This window comes from Rhinopithecus roxellana, chromosome 2 (genome assembly GCF_007565055.1).
Source record: "Rhinopithecus roxellana isolate Shanxi Qingling chromosome 2, ASM756505v1, whole genome shotgun sequence".
Lineage (NCBI taxonomy): Eukaryota > Metazoa > Chordata > Mammalia > Primates > Cercopithecidae > Rhinopithecus > Rhinopithecus roxellana.
Genome location: NC_044550.1, coordinates 88800575 through 88821992, shown reverse-complemented (window position 1 = coordinate 88821992; position 21418 = coordinate 88800575). Strand labels below are relative to the sequence as shown.

Sequence of the window (21418 nt, the reverse complement as noted above, 5' to 3'; positions counted from 1 at the left end):
AAAGTTCTAATTTCTTAATATATGGAAGCCAAATTTAACAAAATTCTACTTTCATGAAATTTCATAAGAATATCCTTGAATTTGTAATATTTATACTTATTCTACCACCAAAAACTTAAGTAAACTAAAGATTTAAAAAAAATTAAGCCAGTTATGACAGAATATGAAATTCTTTCGGGAACTTTTCTGTTTGAATTAACGACAACAATAAAAATTTAAGTAAAACTTTAAAAAGACCATCCAACTGTCATGATGGTTCAAAGAATACCCATAACACGATAAGGCCCTTAGAGTTAATTTTATTTTATTTTCTGAGACAGAGTCTGGCTCTGTCACCCAGGCTGGAGTGCAGTAGTGCGATCTCAGCTCATTGCAACCTCCACCTCCGGGTTCAAGTGATTCTCCTACCTAAGCCTCCTGAGTAGCTGGGATTACAGGCGTGGGCCACCACGCCCAGCTAATTGTATTTTTAGTAGAGATGGGGTTTCAAAATGTTGGCCAGGCTGGTCTCGAACTCCTGACCTCAGGTGATCCACCCGCCTCGGCTTCCCAGAGTCCTGGGATTACAGGTGTGAGCCACCGCGCCCAGCCCTTAAAGTTAATTTTAGACAACGCAGAAAAACACCTGGTTCCAGATACACTCAGGAGACTTGGTCAACATATGAATGTTAACCATGATGTGACAGATCAGACTTCAATTTCTTTACACTGAACTAGGACGGCTGCGAAGACGAAAGTGAGGTCAGGACAGGGAGAAAAACTGGGCAAATACGATTTTTTTTTTCCATTTCCAACAAAGGTTTGAGGATTAGAATTCAGGATTCAGGAGTCCACCGAGGTGTGTGTGTGTTGACAGGTGGTGGTGGTGCGGAGGACGTGTTGACAAGTTTTCCCTGCCCTTGACCTTTAGCCTAGATATTAATTCTTTCAACTGGGGCAACCCCAGAGGGAGGAAGCCAGGGTCCACCACCAGGCTGACAGAGCGTGACCTTTGTCCTAGATAGCCTCAGAAAGCTGATGAGAGAAGGGGCAAGAGGTGCCTACAGCCCCCAGGACCGGCCTTGTCCCTTTTGCCCTAACTCCTCCACTAATCCCCACCGCCCATTTCCTCTCACCCGGGCAGGACAGCTTGGCTAGCGGCACCAGCATGTTCATAGTCACCAGGACTCTTGGTCGGACACAACAGGACTGTCCGCTGCTCGCGGCGGGCGCTGGACCTCTAGGCCGCGGGGGGCGCCATCACCTGCCGGAAAGCAAGAACTCTGCTGCAGTTCGCCTCCCCGCTCTGCTGACCGCTCTTGCTTCACTGCGTTCCCGCCTCCTTCTCGCTCTGCGCCGGCGCCATGGATGACGCGGCGGCCAGCCGAGGCTTCCGGGTCATGTACCAAACCAGGGAAAGATAAGGGACTGCAAGTCCCAGCCGGGGCGCGGTGAAACAGCCAGAGCGCGGCCAGAGCGGCCCACGAATCCCACAGCACAACACACGCGCAGTGAAAGGCAGTAGAAGGCGGGGCGACGCGCACGGCTTCCTGGGAGATGTAGTCTTCTGTACGCGCGCCGTTGGCGCCCCACTGGAGGCTCGCGCAGGAACCGTGAGCGGCCTAAGGTGAACTGACTCATATGATTGGCTGTCCCGAAAAATGAAAAGTCTTTGTGGTCCAGGGCTGAGACCCACGAGGAGACGGGGCGGGATTTCTGGTGGTAAGAGGCGGAGCCTCTCGGCTTTGGGCGCGAGTGGTTAAAAGACAGTTGGTGTCGGTTCGGCTGCTCGGGTCGGATTCCGCGGTCCCAGCTCTTCCCCATGGCAGACGCTGAGGAATTGCAGGTTTCTTCGCCGCCGCCGCCTCCCTCTTCTCCCTCCTCTTCAGACGCCTCTGCAGCATCTTCCCCGGGCGGCCCAGTGAGTTTGGGCCGGCCAGTTCCGAGCAGGAGCAGCGGCCGAGCGGTGGACCCGCTGGAGGAAGTGGAGCTGCAGATCGGAGATGTGAGTGTGGTGTCGGGACGGCGTCCCCCCTCGGCGCCTCTGGGAAGACCGGCGGCGGCGGGGCTCGCGCGGCTAGGGAGTCCCCCAATCCCCACGACCCGGGACCACCGGCCCTTCTGTGCCCCAGAGCATGCGTGCGGGAAGCCGGGAGGATGCCAGCAGCTGAAGTGCTACCCCTCTCTGAGGGTTCCCCCTTTAGATTTGGTGGTGAGGAGTCTTAAGGGGTTATCCCTCCTCCCGCCCCACCCCTTACTGGTTTCTTTTTGTCTCGCCTTTTGGTTTCAATCATCTGCAGTAACCCGAAGCCACGCAGCTCTGTGCTGCCTGTTGCTGGCTCTCTTTGCCTCCTCTTCTCCCATCGGAGAATAGTTTTCACTGCATGGGTTTGCTGGCTGTCTGTGGGTGCTTAGGATCAGGCTGTGATTTCTTTCCATGGGACTTAGAGCCTGCTGTTCTAGTTGGCTACTTGCCCAGGGACAGCTGATAATGCCATTGTCTGCCCCAGGTCTGCTTAGCGCTGGACTCAGCTTGAAGGGTTTAGGTCACGTGGATTGGCTTCATTGACGGTTTAGTTCAGGACTCCTCCCTTTGTATGACTGCTAGAATGCGTACTTAGGATAGAGTCTATTAAATCTCGAATCCCCCAGAAACTAGCACCGCACCTCCCAACCCTAACTCACACACCACTGGAGGGGAGAAGACAGGGAAGGGGAGTTTTATGTTCTCTTGAGTGGGTCAAGTGGAATGAGGTATGTAGGGTGTAATCTTCTGGGAGAGTTCTGTGGCCTGACCTTTCCTGCAGATTGGAAACTAGGGGATGAACCAGATTATCTCATTGCTTCCGCAAGTATTTTTTTAAGGATGACTAAAGTGCTTATCCAGCTTTTATTTTTGCAGAACAAACTGATTGCAAGTAAATATGTAGAATGAAGTGCTAATGTGTTATTTAGGAACAATGTTTTATATCATCGGTGAAGAAAACGTTTGGCTGAAAAGTGAATTTTCCACCAGGAGCTGAGTGTTTTCTGCATTTGTGTGTGATTTTTTGATGTTATTTGTCAGAGCTCAGAGTTTCTGTTCTTTGATCTATACATTTTCATTGTTTGAAGTGTTCACAGGTCAATGCCCATGTTACCCAAGTAGCAGTAAGAATTATTTATGATGAAATCCCTCAGATACTTCTGGCAGTTAGTGTCAAGGGGTCCAAGTTATCTTGTTGAGCTGAGACTCTAGTGTATTTTCATAGAAAACAACAATACTGGACCAAGCGCTGTGGCTCACGCCTGTAATCCCAGCACTTTGCGAGGCCGAGGCGGGCGGATCACTGAGGTCAGGATTCGACACCAGCTTGATCAACATGGAGAAACCCTGTTTTTACTAAAAATACAAAATTAGCCGGGTGTTGTGGCGCATGCCTGTAATCCCAGCTACTCAGGAGGCTGAGGCAGGAGAATCGCTTGAACCCGGGAGGCGGAGGTTGCAGTGAACCGAGATCACGCCATTGCGCTCCAGCCCGGGAAACAAGAACCAAACTCCATCTAAAAAAAAAAAGAAAGAAAAAAACCAAAAAAAAAAAAAAAAAACAAAAAAACTGATTTGTCATGTCTCAGACATAATGGATATTTTTCTAGCAGACCTGTTTCTTCAAAGTCTACTCAATATTAAATAATTTTTTTAGGTTCCCTGAAAGAGCCAGTGCTTTAGTTTGAAAATTGATTACTTTTAAAGAAAATAACATGGGCATTGGATTCAAAGCCTTAAGCTATTTTTAGACTACTTATAAAATGAGATGAGAATTTTAAAAATAAAATTATGTCTGAGTTCTTTTTTGTTTGTTTTAGGCAGCCTTTTCATTAACCAAACTTCTTGAAGCCACATCTGCAGTATCAGCTCAAGTGGAAGAACTTGCCTTCAAATGTACTGAAAATGCACGATTCCTTAAAACATGGCGAGACCTCTTGAAAGAAGGCTATGATTCTTTGAAACCTGATGACTAATTTGGCATACTTCGTTGTTTAATAATGACTGCAATCATTCAGACTTCTTATGTCATATTTGTACATGTACCACACGTATAGAATGACCTCTGTCCAGGAGTTCTGTATATACTCAGAATGAAATTTTTCTTGGTTTTCTTGGCTTTTGTGAAAGCAGAATACCGATGCTATTTTTGTTGTGGACCAGTACTTGTTTGTCCTTAAATACTTTATGCCTCTGAACTTTCATAGAGTCCTTTATGAAAGTTAACTTCATCAATAGATGGTTAATATTAATAGAGCCACAGTGCTACCATTAGCAAACTAGGTAGACCATTATTTGTTTTGCAACAAAATGCTAAGCATGGCAGAGTTTGAAATTGCGTTTCGGCCGGGCGCGGTGGCTCAAGCCTGTAATCCCAGCACTTTGGGAGGCCGAGACGGGCGGATCACGAGGTCAGGAGATCGAGACCATCCTGGCTAACACGGTGAAACCCCGTCTCTACTAAAAATACAAAAAACTAGCCGGGCGAGGTGGCGGGCGCCTGTAGTCCCAGCTACTCGGGAGGCTGAGGCAGGAGAATGGCGTAAACCCGGGAGGCGGAGCTTGCAGTGAGCTGAGATCTGGCCACTGCACTCCAGTCCGGGCGACAGAGCGAGACTCCGCCTCAAAAAAAAAAAAAAAAAAAAAAAAGAAAGAAATTGTGTTTTATCTTAAGGACCATGGGAGGTAACTTTAAGGTTGCTAGTGGTGGATACAGCTCCATTAGGCTAAGTTGTCTACAGCTCAGGATTGTGTCTTTATTCTATATCCTCAGCACCTAAAACAGGTTCACACAGCACTCACTGAATGTTTGTTGAATAAAAGAGTTAACAAACATAATTAAAAGCTTTTTTCCCTATATTTAGCATGAAGACTGTCATTGTTTCTTTAGAAAATGTATGAATCTGAACTTTATTGACTTGAAGAAAAACATTCTTTTTTTACAGAGATTTAGACTTTGATGATAGGTTTTAAAATATATGATAAATATTTTTTGTACTTATTTTTTGTTTTAAAGACTTCAGAAAAAGGAGACTGTCTAGAAAGAATGCATTTTTTTTTCCCTATTTATTTCTGTGGTTACTGCTTTTGCAGTTTAACCGTGTTTGTATTTGATATTTGTATATGTTTGATGGCTATTTTTAAGGTGCCTTATCAGATTTATGGCTCTGTGCTATTACTTTTTGAGCTTTGCAAGTTGTGTACCTAATAATTCTAAAGAAGTTACTTTGTTTGCAATGCATCAAATTTAAATGATGTGATTTTTTTTTTTTTTTTGTATTATTTGACCTTAGTGACAGTGTTCTATTTTGCGTCTTGTATATTATGTTGCTTTTGGTGTTTTGTGTTGTGTGTCAAGAATTAAGCCAACTAATTCTCCACCATATATAACTTCTGGACATCTTTGATATGACATCTTAATTCTTTGTAGATATGGAGATATGTACAGAACTATATTCTAACGCCCAGCAATGGGGCTATGAGAGGGGACAGATGGATGGGCAAAGAATAGTTTTGTTTAACATATTAGGTCATAGTTGTTGATTAGTTTTTTTAGTTAAAGATCACACATAGGGTGTGATTTCTGTACCAAAATGCTTATTTCACTATTAGAAAAATATTCTTACATGTCCTGAAATATGCTTATTTCACTATTAGAAAAATATTCTTACATGTCCTGAAAATTGCAGTTTTTAAAATGTGTAAAAATAAATTCTTATTAAAAGCACATTTTATTTCCATTTCTTTGGATTTATTACCTTAAAACTTTTTACTGACATATTTCAAAGATATAGGAGAGGTAAATGAGTTCAAGAACATCCATGTATTTCTACCATGCAGATGTAATAAATGTTAGGATTTGGCTCTATTTTCTTCAGACACATATGTATATGTAATTGCAAATATTAGATACATTTGAAGTTCGTTTTGTTACTTCTTTGATCCTGTCCCCTTCCTCCCTCCCTAGAGTCCCCAGAGATAAACTCTAGAGGTGGCATATATTCTAGCGTGTGTTTTTATATTTTTAATACAAATATATTTTTTAAAAGCGCTATAAAATATTTGTTTTATGTATGTGGTAGCCAGCCTCCAGATGGCACCAGTGATCCCTGGCCCCCATATAGCCTTCTCCTGCATTTTACAGTGCTGACTTTTGTAACTACCAGGATATTGAGCAAGTGCAGTGTGTGATTTCTGAGGCCATATCTTTTGCTCCTTTTTTTTTTTTTTTTTTAAGAGACAAGATCTCACTTTATTGCTCAGACTGAAGTGTGGTGGCAGGATCATAGCTCACTGTAACCTTAAACCTGGACTCAAACGATCCTCCCATCTCGCCGCCTCCTAAAGCACTGGGATTACAGGCATTTTTGCTCATTTTTCTCTTTTGTTTTTCTACTTGTCAGTTTTTAGATATTACATATTTTGAATACTAATAATCTGTTATATATGTTTCAACAATCTTTTTTAGTCTGGTTTGTCTTCATATTTTGGTTATGAAATCTTGAATTTTTTAATTTTAATGTAATCTTACAGATCTTTCATAATGATTTGCTTTTTCTGGTTTTTGTATAGGAGATGTCATAAAAATAGTCTTATTCAGCCTTCCAAAAGTTAAAAAATTTTTGTTTTTAACATTTAGATGCTTAGTCCAACTGAAATTTGTTTTCGTTTATGGCATGATTTTGGAATCTTGTTTTAATTATTTTTGCACATTTATAGCTGTTCCTCTGAGGATCATTGTTTCAAGTGCAACATCTGTCATGCAGTTACTGTATACGGGCCAGATTCTGACCTTTCTATTCTTTTGATCTGAAGGAAATTTGAACATGCCACCCCCAAATACGCTGATTTGGCATACTGATTATTTCAAGCTAAAGGTACTTGAGAAACAGTAGTTGCAGACATGGCTATCTTAACTGTCCTTTCCTACCTGTAGCAAGCCATACAGACTTCTTTGAGAAAGATGCTTTTCTGATATCAAGATGAGAAGATGGCTCTAATCAGCTGAGACAGTACCAGAGGAATCTACAAACAAACCTTACTGTTAGTTTCTTGCCATATGTTTACCTTCCCACAGTTTCTGCCTCTGGAAGCCTAAAACTGCTTTCCTTTGTCTTTTCACACTTCTCCGAAATGTATTCTTTGTGGAAGATGCTATATAATCCAGAATTGTAAGCCACTACTTGTGTTTTACCTTTTCATTGAGTTTTCTCCTGTGTGATGTACACTGCATATATAAATAAAATTACTTGTTTTTCTCTTGTTAATCTGTCTTTTGTTATAGGAATCTGTCCCAACTATGAACTTGTGAGGCTTGAGGAGAAATTGTATTTCCTCCACTACATATTTATTTGATTAAATGCTAAACTCAATCTGTCTATCCCTGTAAGAAAAGCAAAAACATGTTACCGATTTCTAATTCTATTGAGTTATGGTCAACTTAGGACAACTGCTGGTTTCAGGTAATGAGCTTTCTATGGGCACTTTTTAAGAGTTTACAGTGTTAGACCTTTTTATATTTCTATTTGCTTCATTGGAGAGGTTGGGGAAGAGCTGAAAGCATAAGTATTTTCTCAAAGACTTAAGAATTTGTTTTTAACTTAGTAAGTAGCCCATTACCAGCCCTATGCAAACCCCAAAGGAATGATATAAATTTTTTTTTGAGACAAATTCTCACTCTGTTGCCTAGGCTGAAGTGCAGTGGTGTGATCTTGGCTCACTGCAACTTCTGCTTCCCAGTTCAAGCGATTCTCCTGCCTCAGCCTCCCTACTAGCTGGGATTACAGCTGTGCACCACCACGTCCGGCTGATTTTTGTATTTTTAGTGGAGACGGGGTTTCACCATGTTGGCCAGGCTGCTCTTGAACCCCTGACCTCAGGTGATCCATTTGCCTCGGCCTCTCAAAGTGCTGGGATTACAGGTGTGAGCCACTGCGTTCAGCTGATGTAAATTTTTTAAAGCCTCAAGAGACTAAAGTAAGATGAAATACTTAACATTAAAAAAAATATGTTTCGTTTCAAAAATTCTGAGTTTGAAAGATGTGCCAGGTACTATGTTAAGAGCTTTATGGTGGGGCATGGTGGCTCACGCCTGTAATCTGCACTTTGGGAGGCCGAGGCGGGTGGATCACCTGAGGTCAGGAGTTTGAGACCAGCCTGGCCAACATGATGAAACCCCATCTCTACTAAAAATACAAAAACATTAGTCAAGCATGGTGGCGGGTGCCTGTAATCCCAGCTTCTCCGGAGGCTGAGGCGGAAGAATCGCTTGGACCCAGGAGGTGGTGGTTGCAGTGAGCTGAGATTGCACCACTGTACTCCAGCCTGGGCAACAAGAACGAAACTACTTTTCAAAAAAAAAAATGTCACCATATCAGTTCTTTGAGGAAAGTGTCATTACTGTTTACCGAAAGGAAACAGGCTGAGATAAAATGTGCCTGTGAGACTTGACACCAAAACTGGTATGCTTTGGCTTGTTTACACCACATCTAGCCACCTAGCTAGACTTACTAATACTCAGGCTTATCATATTATTTACTCTCCCCATGTGTGATGGTTAATTTTATGTTTCACCTTGACTGGGCTACAGATCCCTAGATATTTGTTTAGATAATGTTCTCACTTTTTCAGTCAGGATGTTTTTGGATGAAGCCAACATGTAAATCAGTGGACTGAGTAAAGCGGACTGCCCTTCCTAGTGTGCCTTGTGACCATCCTATCCGTAGAAGGCCTGAATAGAACAAAGGGCTGACCCTCCCCCAGCAAGGGAGAAATCCGCCTGAAGTCCTGGCCTCCAACATCAACTCTTCCTGACAGCCTTTGAATTGGCACTGGCTCTTCCTGGTTCTAAACAGCCTGTGTGCCTTTCAATTGGGACATCGGCCCTGCAGATGTTTAGAGTTGCCAGTCTCCACAATCACGTGAGACAATTCCTTAGAATCTCTCTCTGTTTCTATGGCAAACCCAAAATACAACATCCAAAAGCAGAATATTTGTGCTAGTAACTGTATAACACTCAATTTTTTTCCTGAGATTATTTTAATTTTTTTTGGTAAGCTCTAAAAACCTATAAAGATCAACTGACCAAATTAGAATTGGAGGTATGGAGGTTTGTTAAAAGGTTATTGCAAATATCTCAATAAGATATAATGTTGACCCAAACTAAGGTACTGGGAATTGGGATGAAGAGACTGGATGGATTTAAAAGATGTATATGAGGTAGAATCAAGGGAGGACTGGGTGATTTGATATTGTGGATAAAGGAGAAGGAGGAGTCAAGGATGACTCCCAGATTTCGAGCTTGGGCCATCGGGTGCAATTCAGCAAGACAAGGTCTATAGGAGAAGAATCAGACATCAGATTCTAGATTCGTGCATAATGATGACATTAAAAAGCCAGTGAGATACTCACTCAAGTGGAAATGTCAAGTGGGCAGTGGTATACACAAGTGGGCAGTTTAGGGGAGAGAACAAGCCAAAGGCAAAAATAAGGGCATCATCAGTATATCCATAGTGTTTGAGGCCATATTAAAGTGGATGAGATTGCCCTAGTCTGTAGATAAGAAAAAGGCTTAAAACAAGAGTGAATGAGGCTTCCAGTGAAAGATTTTCTCTAAAAGAGGAGCAATTTTATAAAAATTAAACCACTTTTTGTATTTTTGAGGTCTCTTACCTAGAGCAGTTCACTTGACAGTTTGTCGAGTAAAACGCATGGCTTTACAATTCCAGCTGTGTATTCCTTCCACTTTGCTCTTTGCCTTCTACTTTATCCATGTCTAAATTGCCAAGGTTTTCCCAGTCATTTAGGAGAGATGATGTGTTAGTATGATGAATTAGTACTCTTAAAAAAAGTGTAAAAAATAAAAGTTGAGGTTTTCCTGGCAAAACTTTAAATTTTTAAAACAACTTAGGCTCACTTGATTTAGAGGATTGATTTGACCTAGATCATGGTCCATAAGCTACATTTCTAAGCAAACCTTGATACAAATCGTAGTTAACTGAGTGCTTCTGTTGCATTTTCTATAGAAGTATCTAAGGAGATAGTTATGTAGTATGTTAATAATTACTTATCAAATTAAATTGAAGTTACTCTATTTCAGGAGGTGGAAGGGTGGAAGAGTGAGTGGGTTGAGAAGACAGGAAGTCAAATGGCCTCTAGAAAGTTGTTTAAAAATATGTTAAATGCTAAAGGAAGTTTCAGATGTGTACTTCGTAAATTTAATGTATTTCTAAGACTCTTAAACAGGTTAAGACCATGATTTTTGTTGGACTAAATTTCTTCTATCCATGAGTATTGCTTTTATTCTTTCTTAGTTATTCTTTTTAATAAAAATATTTGGCTGGGTGCAGTGGCTCACGCCTGTAATCCCAGCACTTTGGGAGGCTGAGGTGGGTGGATCACCTGAGGTCAGGAGTTCGAGATCGGCCTGGCTAACATGGTGAAACTGCATCTCTACTAAAAATACAAAAATTAGCGAGGCATAGTGGTGGGTGCCTGCAATCCCAGCTATTTGGGAATCTGAGGCAGGAGAATCACTTGAACCCTGCAGGCGGAGGGGGCAGTGAACTGAGATCAGGCCACTGCACTCCAGCCTGCAGTGAGCCGACATCATGCCACTGCATTCCAGCCTGGGTGACGAGAGAGACTCCATCTTAAAAAAGAAAGAAAGAAAGAAAAAGGCCAGGCACAGTGGCTCACATCTGTAATCCCAGCACTTTGGTTTTGGAGACCGAGGCAGGCTGATCATGATATCAGGAGTTTGAAACCAGTCTGGCCAACATGGTGAAACCCCATCTCTACTAAAAATACAAAAATTACCCGGGCGTGGCGGCATGTACCTGTAATCCCAGCTACTTGGGAGGCTGAGGCAGGAGAATTGCTTGAACCTGGGAGGCGTAGGTTGCAGTGAGCTGAAATTGCGCCACTGCACTCCAGCCTGTGTGACAGAGCAAGACTCCATATCAGAAATAAATAAATAAATAAATAGAAATAAAATTTCCTATTCTATTACTTGGAATTAGTAGTAATAGGACTTCTAAGGAATTAATCATAAAATAATCTTAAGAAAGAATTAGGCCAGGCACGGTGGCTCACACCTATAATCCCAGCACTTTGGGAGGCCGAGGCAGGTGGATCACAAGGTCAGGAGTTACAGACCAGCCTGGCCAACATGTGAAACCCTGTCTCTACTAAGATTACAAAAATTAGCCAGGCGTGGTGGTGTGTGCCTGTAGCCCCAGTTACCTGGGAGGCTGAGACAGGAGAATTGCTTGAACCTGGGAGGCAGACGTTGCAGTGAGCCGAGATTGCACTACTGCACTCCAGTCTGGGCGACATAGCAAGGCTGTCTCAAAACAAAAACAAAAACAAAACCCAAAGAATTAAAAAAAATTTTTTTTAGAGACAAGGTCTTGCTCTGTTGCCTAAGCTGGAGTGCAGTGGCACAATCACAGAACACTGCAGCCTCCAAATCCTAGGCTCAAGCAGTCCTCCCAACTCAGCCTCCCTATTAACTAGGACTATGGGTATGTGTCACCATGCCCAGTTAATTTATTTTTTAATTTTGGGTGTCACTGTTGTTTAGGCTGGTCTTGAACCCCTGGCCTCAATGATCTTCCTGCCTTGGCCTCCCAAACACTGAGATGATAGGTGTGAGCCACTGCACTTGGGCCTGTTTTCATTTTGCATAAGCTTTTTTATTATTTACTTTTTGTAGGTTATTTTCAAATTTAAAAATTGTAGCCTATTTTATTTATTTATATTTTAGAGACTATCCCACTAGGTTGCCCAGATTGGACACAGCCTCCCATGTAGCTGGGACTACAGTTACATGTCACTGCAACTGGCTATTTTATTTATTATAGAACTATCAGTAGTTATATTATTGAATATTATAAGCAGAACTATAGTTTTCTATTATGTTCTGAGTTACATTGAAATTATACCATGTTCTTCATGTAGAAAACTTATTGAGATTATTCCAAGTAAGCAGAGAAAAAAACCCAAAAGCAATCCATTTTTAATAGAGTTAAATTTCAGATAATTTATTTTCAAAATAAATCTATACAACTATATATTTGATAAGTGCATTATGGTTTGATTCCAGTATTTTTGTGTTTCAGATGTTTTTGGTGTATTTGAAACTATCTGAAAACATTTTCTTCTCCTACTTAAAGGTTTTAAATTATGAAAGCAAAAAATTCTAATAACTTAGAGACTAGAGAAGAACAACTAGTTAAAAAGTTAGTATCTTACGTGCTGGCAGTTTAAAGAGAAGGTAAAGTCATTTCTTGAAGAACGATTTTCTGCTTAAAGTGAAACATGTACATATGTACATAGACTTCCCTTCCTGAAATTAAGTTCCTGAATCAGTGCATTCTAGCTCTTTTTCCTTTTAACTGCTTTATTGAGATATTTCACATACCATAACATTCACCCATCTAAAGTGGGTGAATTAAACCACTTAAGTCTGTTCTTAAAACAGCATGGTTTGTTGCAAAGCCTTTTTATGTTTGTCTTGGCATCCTTGTTGAAAATCAGTTAACTGACCATATGAGGATTTATTTCAGGAGTTTCCACTGATCTAAATGTTTATCCTCATCCTAGCTTTTCTGATCCACTTCTCTGCAGTACTCATACTCTCCTATTTCAATCTCATTTGATGATGTTCATTTAAAGCAAAGAGAAAATTGGGCAGGAAGTGCCAAAAGAAGTGCTGTTTTTGTGCTTCTAGCAAAGCATCTTTTTTCATAGTAATAAATATGTTGTGTTGGCTTTCAAATGTATGGAGACTTAAAGAGAGGTAAGATGGATTCTTAAAACAGAATATTATTTTGCAAACAGTCAGACATTTTCTATGATGCAATTACAATGAGTATTCCAAAATTTTAAACCTTTATTTAAAAGTGCCTATGATTCTTGCTGATGCACATGACAGGCAAAGCTCTAGGAACTGTAGATGGACTTTGTATAGTCTTTTGTAATTAAACACAATCTACAGATTGAAAGGTTCTGCACTGTCTACTTCCAGGAATTTATTGCAATGCTATGCATATAGTAGTGGGTACTCAATAAATGCATGTTAGAAAAATGAATGAATGTTACTGAAGTAGATTTCTCTTAATTTCTTATGTAAAATGTCTACTTATATATATATAATTGATATAATTACTTCCCTTTATAAGAGCATTAGTCCTTTTTATTTTTCCTCATGTCCTTGTAAACTATTTATCTTAGCCATTATTATAAATTAATTTTGTGCTATTCATTTCATACCAGTAAATCCCTCATGAAGCACCCCCACAGGATTCTCTGTGAAGAAATGAGTTTCAGAGTCAGTCATGAATAGGAATTGAGTCTTGTTGATTGAGAAATCAGTGACATTTCACAGGGGTATGTGAAAAGGTCCGGCTTCATTAACTCAGGTGGCATCTCCTGCAGTGGCCACATTTCCACCCAGATGAACGATGGAGCATATGTTTTCTGACCTTTGCTGTCCATAGATCTTCTTTGTCTGTAGTTATACCAAAACTGATGAATCATTTCTTTGAATGGTCTTGTGGTCAGAGTATAGAGAACTGGGTTCAAAGCACTGTTGATGGGCAGAATAAAAATCACTACCCAAGAGGTTATGGTACCTAGAAAAGAAAAATGGAACAGTTTCAGTGTTTACAGATGTTTATAAGGTATAGAAACCCAATTTCCTTGTTTCTTTCATTCCAACCCCTTTTTGAGTTTTAATTTTTTTCCTTTGAGGTCACATAATTAAATACCAAGTCTATATTTGTTTCCAATATATCTTTCCAGAGTGCCAGTGTGTGAGGGGAATACTAGTGCTGAAAAAGAATGGCATTCTTTGCTAAGTAGCTCTTCTTGAATACATCAACAAAAATATTCCTTTAGGTAGAAATATTTTTCACAAAGTGATTACATATTATGATTATATTTTAGGAAAAAAACATTGTTTAGTATTTAAGTCATAGATTTAAGTGCCTAATAATTAAAAGACTTTTCAAGTATTTTAATAGTGCATATAGTATTTGTCAGAATATGTACACTTTTATTTAATATATTTCTTTTTGCCACTTGATTTTAAAACAAAGTGTGCATTTTTTTGGCTTTTGACGAGATATTTATTTCTGTAAAAAATAACTTTGGCTAAACCCATCTTAAAAATCACTCTAGTATACATACAAATACCAAAATACTCTGATTTTATTATAATTTAATTGATGCTGTCATTACGCTTTGTTTTTATGTTTTTGTTTTTGAGACAGGGTCTCATGCTGTTGCTCAGGCTGGAGTGCAGTGGTGTGAACATGGCTCACTGCAGTCTCGGCCTCCTGGGCCCAAGTGATCCTTGTACCTCACCCTCTTGAGTAGCTGGGACCACAGGCATGTGCCACCATGCCCGGCTAATTTTTTATTTTTTTATGTTTTGAAGAGTTGGGGTCTCAGGGTCTCCCTATGTTGTCCAAGCTGGTTTCAATATCCTGGGTTCCAGTACTCCCCCCTTGGCCTTCTTTTTGTTGTTCATAAAATGTAAGATACTATCACCATCATCCATAGTACAGAACACAATTAAAATTATGTATTAATACATACAATTTTTTTTTTTTTTTCTCCTGAGACAGAGTCTCCCTCTATCACCCAGGTTGTACTGCAGTGGCGCAATCTCTGCTCACTGCAGCCTCTGCCTCCCAGGTTCAAGCATTCTCGTGCCTCAGCCTTCCAAGTAGCTCGTGCCTCAGCCTTCCAAGTAGCTGGGACTACAAGTGCATGCCACCATGCCCAGCTAAATTTTTGTGTTTTTAGTAGAGATGGGGTTTCACCATGTTGGCCAGGCTGGTCTCCAACTCCTGACCGCAAGTAATCTGCCCACCTCAGCCTCCCAAAGTGCTGGGATTGCAAGTGTGAGCCACTGCGCCCTGCTACATGAAAATTTTAAAATGTGAATATAAACTGCATTTTATATATATAAATATATATATATTTAACAGGATATATGCACTTTTCATTGTGGTAAAATATGCATAACATAAAATATACCATGTAACCATTTTTAAGTGGACAGCTCAGTGGCACTAAGTACGTTCACATTGTTGTACCATAACCACCATCTATCTCCAGAATGATTTCATCTCCCAAATGGAAACTCAATGCCTGTTAAACAATCACTCTCCATTCTCCCTTACCTCAACCCCTAGAAAACACCGTTCTATGTTCTATGAATCTGACTATATCAGAAACGTCATGTAAGTGAAATAAAATATTTGTCCTTTTGTGTCTAACTTATTTCACTTAGCACAGTATCTTCAAGGTTCATCTATATTGCAGCGTTTGTCAAAATTTCCTTCCTTTACAAGACTAAATACTAATCCATTGTGCGTATGTACCACATTTTGTTTATCCATTTACCTAATCTATGGACATTTGTGTTGCTTCTAACTTTTGGCTATTGTGAATAATGCTGCTATCAACATGGGTGTACAGATATCTGTTTGAGTCCCTGCTTTCAATTGTTTTGGTTTTTTTCTTAGGAGAATTTCCACATTGGATGGTAACTCTATGTTTACATTGGATGGTAACTGCCATATTGTCTTCCATAGCAGCTGTACCATTTTATTTTTCTACCAGCAATTCACAAGGATTCCAATTTCTCCACATCTTTACCAACACTTGTTTTTTTTTTTTTTTTCGTATGTGTGTTTTTTCAAAATAGTAGTCATCCTAATGGATGTAATGTACATTGTTTTTTTTTTAATTTTTTTTTTTGAGACAGGATCTTGCTCTGTCACCCAGACTAGAGTGCAGTGGTACAATCACAGCTCACTGCAGCTTCGAACTCCTAGGCTCAAGTGATCCTCCCACATTGGCCTCTCAAAGTACCAGATTATAGGTGTGAGCCACCACACCAGCCTACATTCTTTTTAAATGCCAAGAATGTTTGCTTCTATTATTTTTCACACTCTGGCATGATCTTCACTAAATTGCATGTATTACAGGAAGAAAATTTTCTTACATTCTGAAAAAAATGCAGTAATCATTTGAGAATTGTTTTGGCCTGTTTTCCTTTCTAGTCACCTTAAGCATGTGATGATTAGAATTTCAACACTGTATTTAATTTGTTTTGGTCACTCATTGCTTCTTTGTTCCCATAGTAATTGTATTATTAGGCATTTATGGAAAAAAATAGTTCTTTCCCAGTAAATGTTATATTGATGAACATAGCCAAAAGTACCTACAACTATGACTTACAATTTTTTTTGGGCGGGGGAGGGCTCTGTCACCCAGGCTGGAGGCGCAATCTCGGCTCACTGCAACCTCTGCCTCCCGAGTTCAAGCAATTCTCATGCCTTAGCCTCCTGAGTAGCTGGGACTACAGTAGTGCACCACCATGCCCAGCTAATTTTGTATTTTTAGTAGACATGGGGTTTCCCCATGTTGGCCAGGCTAGCCTCAAACTCCTGACCTCAAGTGATCTGCCTGTCTTGGCCTCCCAGAGTGCTGGGATTACAGGCATGAGCCACTGTGCCCGGCTCTGATGTACAATTCTTTAAATTGTTTAGTGTTAAGAATTCTAATTGTCTTCCTTAAAAGAACACTGCACAAACAGATTTATTATTTCTTTAAGGAGAGAAAAAAAATATTGTACCTGGTATTTCTACCTGAAGCAGTGAAAGAAATTTCACTACAAAAATGGGTATCCAGCATAATGCATCAGTAAATACTATAAAGAAAAAACGTTTGGCAAGGATCATCTCTTTTTTAACTTGATTCTGTATTTCAGTTGCTGTTATGGCACTTTGATGAACACTATAAAACATGCTTCCATAGGAAAAAACTATGATGATAAATGCAGCCAAATTAATACCTATTTGGAATACAAACAGTATTATTAATGTATAGAAATATTTTTTCAAAAATGAACAAACATAAATAAAACATTTTTATTACTAAAGATACAAAGATGTTATTACTAAAGATACAAAGACTATAATGTGTGGGTTTTTTCTTCATAAAGAATTACTAAAGTCCACAAAAATCATGAATTTTTTTGAGATGAGGCTTTGTGGAAGTAGTGAAGAATGCTAAAATGTTTACTTTTAAAATGAGATATTGAAATTACAGTAATTCAACGAATATCTTGGGTTTTTAAGCTTTCTAGTATTAGTGATGTTTTATTTTTAATTTTTTCAGAGATGGGTTCTTGTTTGTCACTGACTGAAATGCAGTGGTACATTCATAGCTCACTGCAGCCTCAAATTCCTGGGCTCAAGCAATCCTCCTGCCTCAGTCTCCCAAGTAGCTGGGACTGCAGGTGTACCACCATGCCTGGCTAAGTTTTGTGTTTTTAGTAGAGACGGGGTTTTACCATATTGGTCAGGCTGGTCTTGAACTCCTGACCTTGTGATCAGCTCGCCTCGGCCTCCAAAAGTGCTGGGGTTACAGGTATGAGCCACTGCGCCTGGCCTCACACCAGCTAATTTTTTAAAAATAATTTTGTAGAGATGGGGTCTTGCTATGTTGCCCAGGCTGGTCTCAACTCCTGGCCTCAAGTGATCCTCCAACCTTGGCCTCCCAAAGCACTGAGCATAAGCCATTGTGCCTGGCCTAGTGATTTTTTTTTTCTAATCCAGTTACTTTTTGCTATACTCTGAGAATATTTTTACATTGCTGGTTTAGAACAGTTGTATGTACACTCGCAAGCCAGAGATGTGTGTTGCTACACACATGAATTTGAAAAGATAATAAATACCATTATGTTCATATTATAAAGCAAAGAGCCAAAACATATGTTACTTAGCATGTTTAGGGTGAATACATGAAATAAAGGTGTTTAGTGTCTTTTATTAAGCTGTGTCAGATTGGAATTTATGTAACAGTATAATTTGGGGAGGAAAATCCTTGCTGGGGATTCTGATAGAATTCACCCTCATTCTTACTAACAGCTGGTTGGAATATTTGAAGTAAAAACTTGTGAACATTCGTTTCTTAGTTTCTTACCAAGAAAAATTGCCACTGAATAAATCTGGGCTCCAATACTTTCTGTATCTTCTGAATGAAGAGGGAAGCATACTCCATTGGTGCCATAGTAGTTTTTGAAAAATTCCTTATTGCTCAATGGAATGAAAGCTACTATAAACCCAGTAATCCAAATGAGAATCAGAACTGTAATTGTTCTGCATTTTCCAGGTCTCACACATCTAAAAGGATAGACAATGCAGATGTATTTTTCCAGTGTCAGAAATGTTAACAGTAAAACTGATACTTCTGTGGACAGAATGGCCAAAGATCCTACAAGCTGACAATGAGTACTCTCCATCCACAGCTGCGCATGCTTATTGTATTCTCCACGAAACTTTAGGTCAAAGCCTCCGATCACGAATAAATATATTCCCATTAAGCAGTCGGCACCTAGAGGAGTCATAGTTTCACAAATTTAGAGAAATAAATAGGTATCATAAAATCATCAATAAGCAATAATATTTTTAATGCTAGAAAAAATAGACAAGTTTCTTCTCTCTCAGGAAGAGGTAAGTTTTATTCTCCTAAGAATTTCTTTACAGATGAGGATCTATTCATAGACTCTCTTTGGTAACCACTCTCAAAGGTACTCTCTACAATTAATTATGCAATCATGTCTTCATTTTCCTTTCAAGTGCAAGTCTTTAAGAGCAGAGATCTTGTCTATTCTATTCTCTGTTCTAGACCCATCATGTAGAAGTGCTGAATAAATGAACAAAATGCAATCACGTAGAGCATTCAGTTAGGGACCTAGATGAGGTTGGCATTATTTGGTTCAGCTCTTCCACTGAAATTCAACCAACGCAACAAGCTTGAGGCATCACACAAAATTTCGGAGAAAGTAATTCACAAGTTCCTGTGATAGAGTTATGACTGAATTTTGAAGCCTATAATTTAAGAGATATGAATAATTATGAACTGCTTTGCAGTCAGTACAATTTTAAGGGGCTTAAGTTACTTACCAGAGTTGGTCTAAGCACTACTGTTTCCTCTGTCTTTCAATTTTTACATCTTTTCCTGTCTCTTTTTAGGGTCTCCAATCCCAGGAATTAGCTCTCTTAGACTACTTGGCATATTTCTTTTTAAGCAAACGTTACATATCAGAAAGTGGGTGAGATTTTTGGACTGCACAAGCATTCTACACAAAATCCCTAAAATCACATCACTGTATAAATCATAAGGCTGACCCTAAGCCTTTAACTCTGAAGTTATAGTCTAGGCTTCACCAGGGAAATTGAACTTACTAAAAATTTTGTAGCTAGCAATACAAAATAGTAAATGGTTTCTGAGTTCTGTTTCTTACATAGCTTGCAATAAAAAAAAATATTTAGACATTAGAGTTTAAATAAGGATGCGGACAGTACATGGGGGCAGCACACACACAAAAGTAGAACCTCATGTAGATTGATGTTTTACTTGCTTAAGGGAGCATGGATAAATTCTAGGCCACTTGACCTACACTGCAAACATCCTGAGGACTGGTTTCTTCCTTATTTTTCTTTGCAGTGTTCATTTAACATAATACCTTGCCATTACATTGCAACAACTTTTTGAAAAAATGAATACTCCCTGAAAACATTTTCTTATTTACACATTTCAGTTAGAGTGGAAAAAACTTCTAGTAGCTCAGCGATCAGGAAAACATGTAGTTGTTAAGTCAATATCTGTGAACTGGACATACAAATAAAAAAGTAAGTACAGGTCTGCATGTAAAATTGTGACCATAGGAGGTTGCAATTTTATTTGTAGTGAAAGATTTTAGATGCTTCAACAAAATATCGTGCCTTTGGAGCCACCGTATGGGAGAGAACTAGTAAGTGAAAGCTTTGTTAATTTGTGTAAGGTGATTAAATTTCCTAGTTTAAAAAACCGTATTTTTTCTTATTGCTAAAGTAATTCTATTTTCTTTGAAGAAAATGTGAAAACAGCATATAAGCAAAAAGGAGAAAAATGTAAAATTCTGTAATTCTACCACTCACATAACTTATTTTCTAATAATGCCTTTGTATATTTCAAAACTACAATTCCCCTTTAACCAGGAAATACTCACAGCAGAGAGAAATGATTGACATGGCATACAGCTTGTTCTCAGACCTGATATAAGGTCGCATGCAAATGACAAAAATGTTTCCAAAGCAGGTAACTGCAGATACAACCCAGACAAATACTCTCTGAATAATGCTTGCCAAGAGATTCTCTAGAGATGAAATTCCATCAGTGTTTGGTTTACAGCTGCGAACATGTGGTGCATACCCACAGTACTGGAATTTCTTAAAATATCTGGTATACAAAGAGAAGGTAAAATAAGATTTTCCATTTAATTCAGTGTCACCTTACATTCATATTTATTTCCTACATTTTATCGGTAGAAAGAAAATGTCTTAAGATGAAACTGAGAGAACTAAAATATTAGGGATTCTCAAACTTTAAACTTACATCCAATTATCATTAGCTTGATTTCACTGTTAAAGAATGTGTGGGTGAGAGTAGCAAATAGGCATAATAAATATAATAAGTGTTAGACATGTCTTAGAATACAAACTGTTAGATGTGATCAAGAGAATGAATCCCTCCAGAGAAACCTTTATTGTACTTTTGATGTTTAGTATATGTAAATGCAGTTACACAGCCCCTGTTGTGCTGCAAGTGATTGCTTTCTAACCCTCAGGGGAAGAGTTAAGTGTTTTCTCTTCTGTGCTTCCGTGGCTTTTTGTTATTGAAGTTATGATGTTATTTCAACACCAACAAAATTAAAAAAAAAGAGAAAAGAAAAAAGAAAAAAAAGAAAAGAAAAAATCCGATTAAAAAAGAGGCAAATGATCTGAACAGATATTTCTCAAAAGAAGACATACAAATGACCAACCCATACTTGAAAAAATGCTCAACCTCACTCATGATCAAGGAAATGGGAATTAAAAACCACAATGAGGTATCATCTTACTCCAACGTTGGATGGATGGCTATTATCAAAAAGACCAAAAAGTAACAAATGCTGGTGGGAATCTGGAGAAAAGGAAACTCTTATTGGCGGGAATGTAAATTAGTATAGGCACTATGGAGAACAATATGGGGGTTCCTCAGAAAACTACAAATAGAACTAGCATATGGGCCAGGGGCAGTGGCTCACGCCTGTAATCCTAGCACTTTGGGAGGCTGAGGTGGGCAGATCACACGGTCAGAAGATTGAGACCATCCTGGTTAACACGGTGAAACTCTGTCTCTACTAAAAATACAAAAAATTAGCCAGCATGGTGGTGCACACCAGTAGTCCCAGCTACTTGGGAGGCTGAGGCAGGAGAATCACTTAAACCTGTGGGGGCGAGGTAGCAGTGAGCCGAGATCACGCCACTGCACTCCAGCCTGGGCGACAGAGCAAGACTAAGACTC

General features: G+C 39.4%; 3 protein-coding genes across 7 annotated transcripts in view; 1 reads left to right on the top strand and 2 right to left on the bottom strand.

Annotated features, from left to right (window-relative positions):
• The window catches only part of ETFDH (electron transfer flavoprotein dehydrogenase), a 36079-nt gene extending 34601 nt beyond the window's left edge, over positions 1–1478 (bottom strand). Inside the window, exon 1 of the mRNA XM_010383193.2 lies at positions 1116–1478. Coding sequence (XP_010381495.1) covers positions 1116–1155 — 40 coding nt within the window. The 5' untranslated portion in view covers positions 1156–1478. The remainder of the gene's footprint in view (positions 1–1115) is intronic.
• A 23-nt stretch (positions 1479–1501) lies between these two features.
• Positions 1502–4462, top strand: C2H4orf46 (chromosome 2 C4orf46 homolog). Its single transcript, XM_010383203.2, has 2 exons — positions 1502–1984; positions 3826–4462. Exons 1-2 carry the CDS (start codon positions 1802–1804, stop codon positions 3979–3981), a joined length of 339 nt encoding a protein of 112 aa, XP_010381505.1. The 5' UTR covers positions 1502–1801; the 3' UTR covers positions 3982–4462.
• Positions 4463–12030: 7568 nt separating this feature from the next.
• RXFP1 (relaxin family peptide receptor 1) overlaps positions 12031–21418 on the bottom strand; it is a 123598-nt gene continuing 114210 nt past the window's right edge. For 3 of the 5 annotated variants that reach the window (XM_010383214.2, XM_010383222.2, XM_010383229.2), the window contains 4 exons: positions 20082–20311; positions 18011–18421; positions 16659–16877; positions 12031–13641 (listed from right to left, as the gene is read on the bottom strand). In XM_010383214.2, coding sequence (XP_010381516.1) covers positions 13343–13641; positions 16659–16877; positions 18011–18421; positions 20082–20311 — 1159 coding nt within the window. In that variant the 3' untranslated portion in view covers positions 12031–13342. Of the gene's footprint in view, positions 13642–16658; positions 16878–18010; positions 18422–18532; positions 18919–20081; positions 20312–21418 lie in introns of those variants that run through there. The other 2 variants (XM_030925996.1, XM_030925999.1) reach the window with 2 other exon arrangements.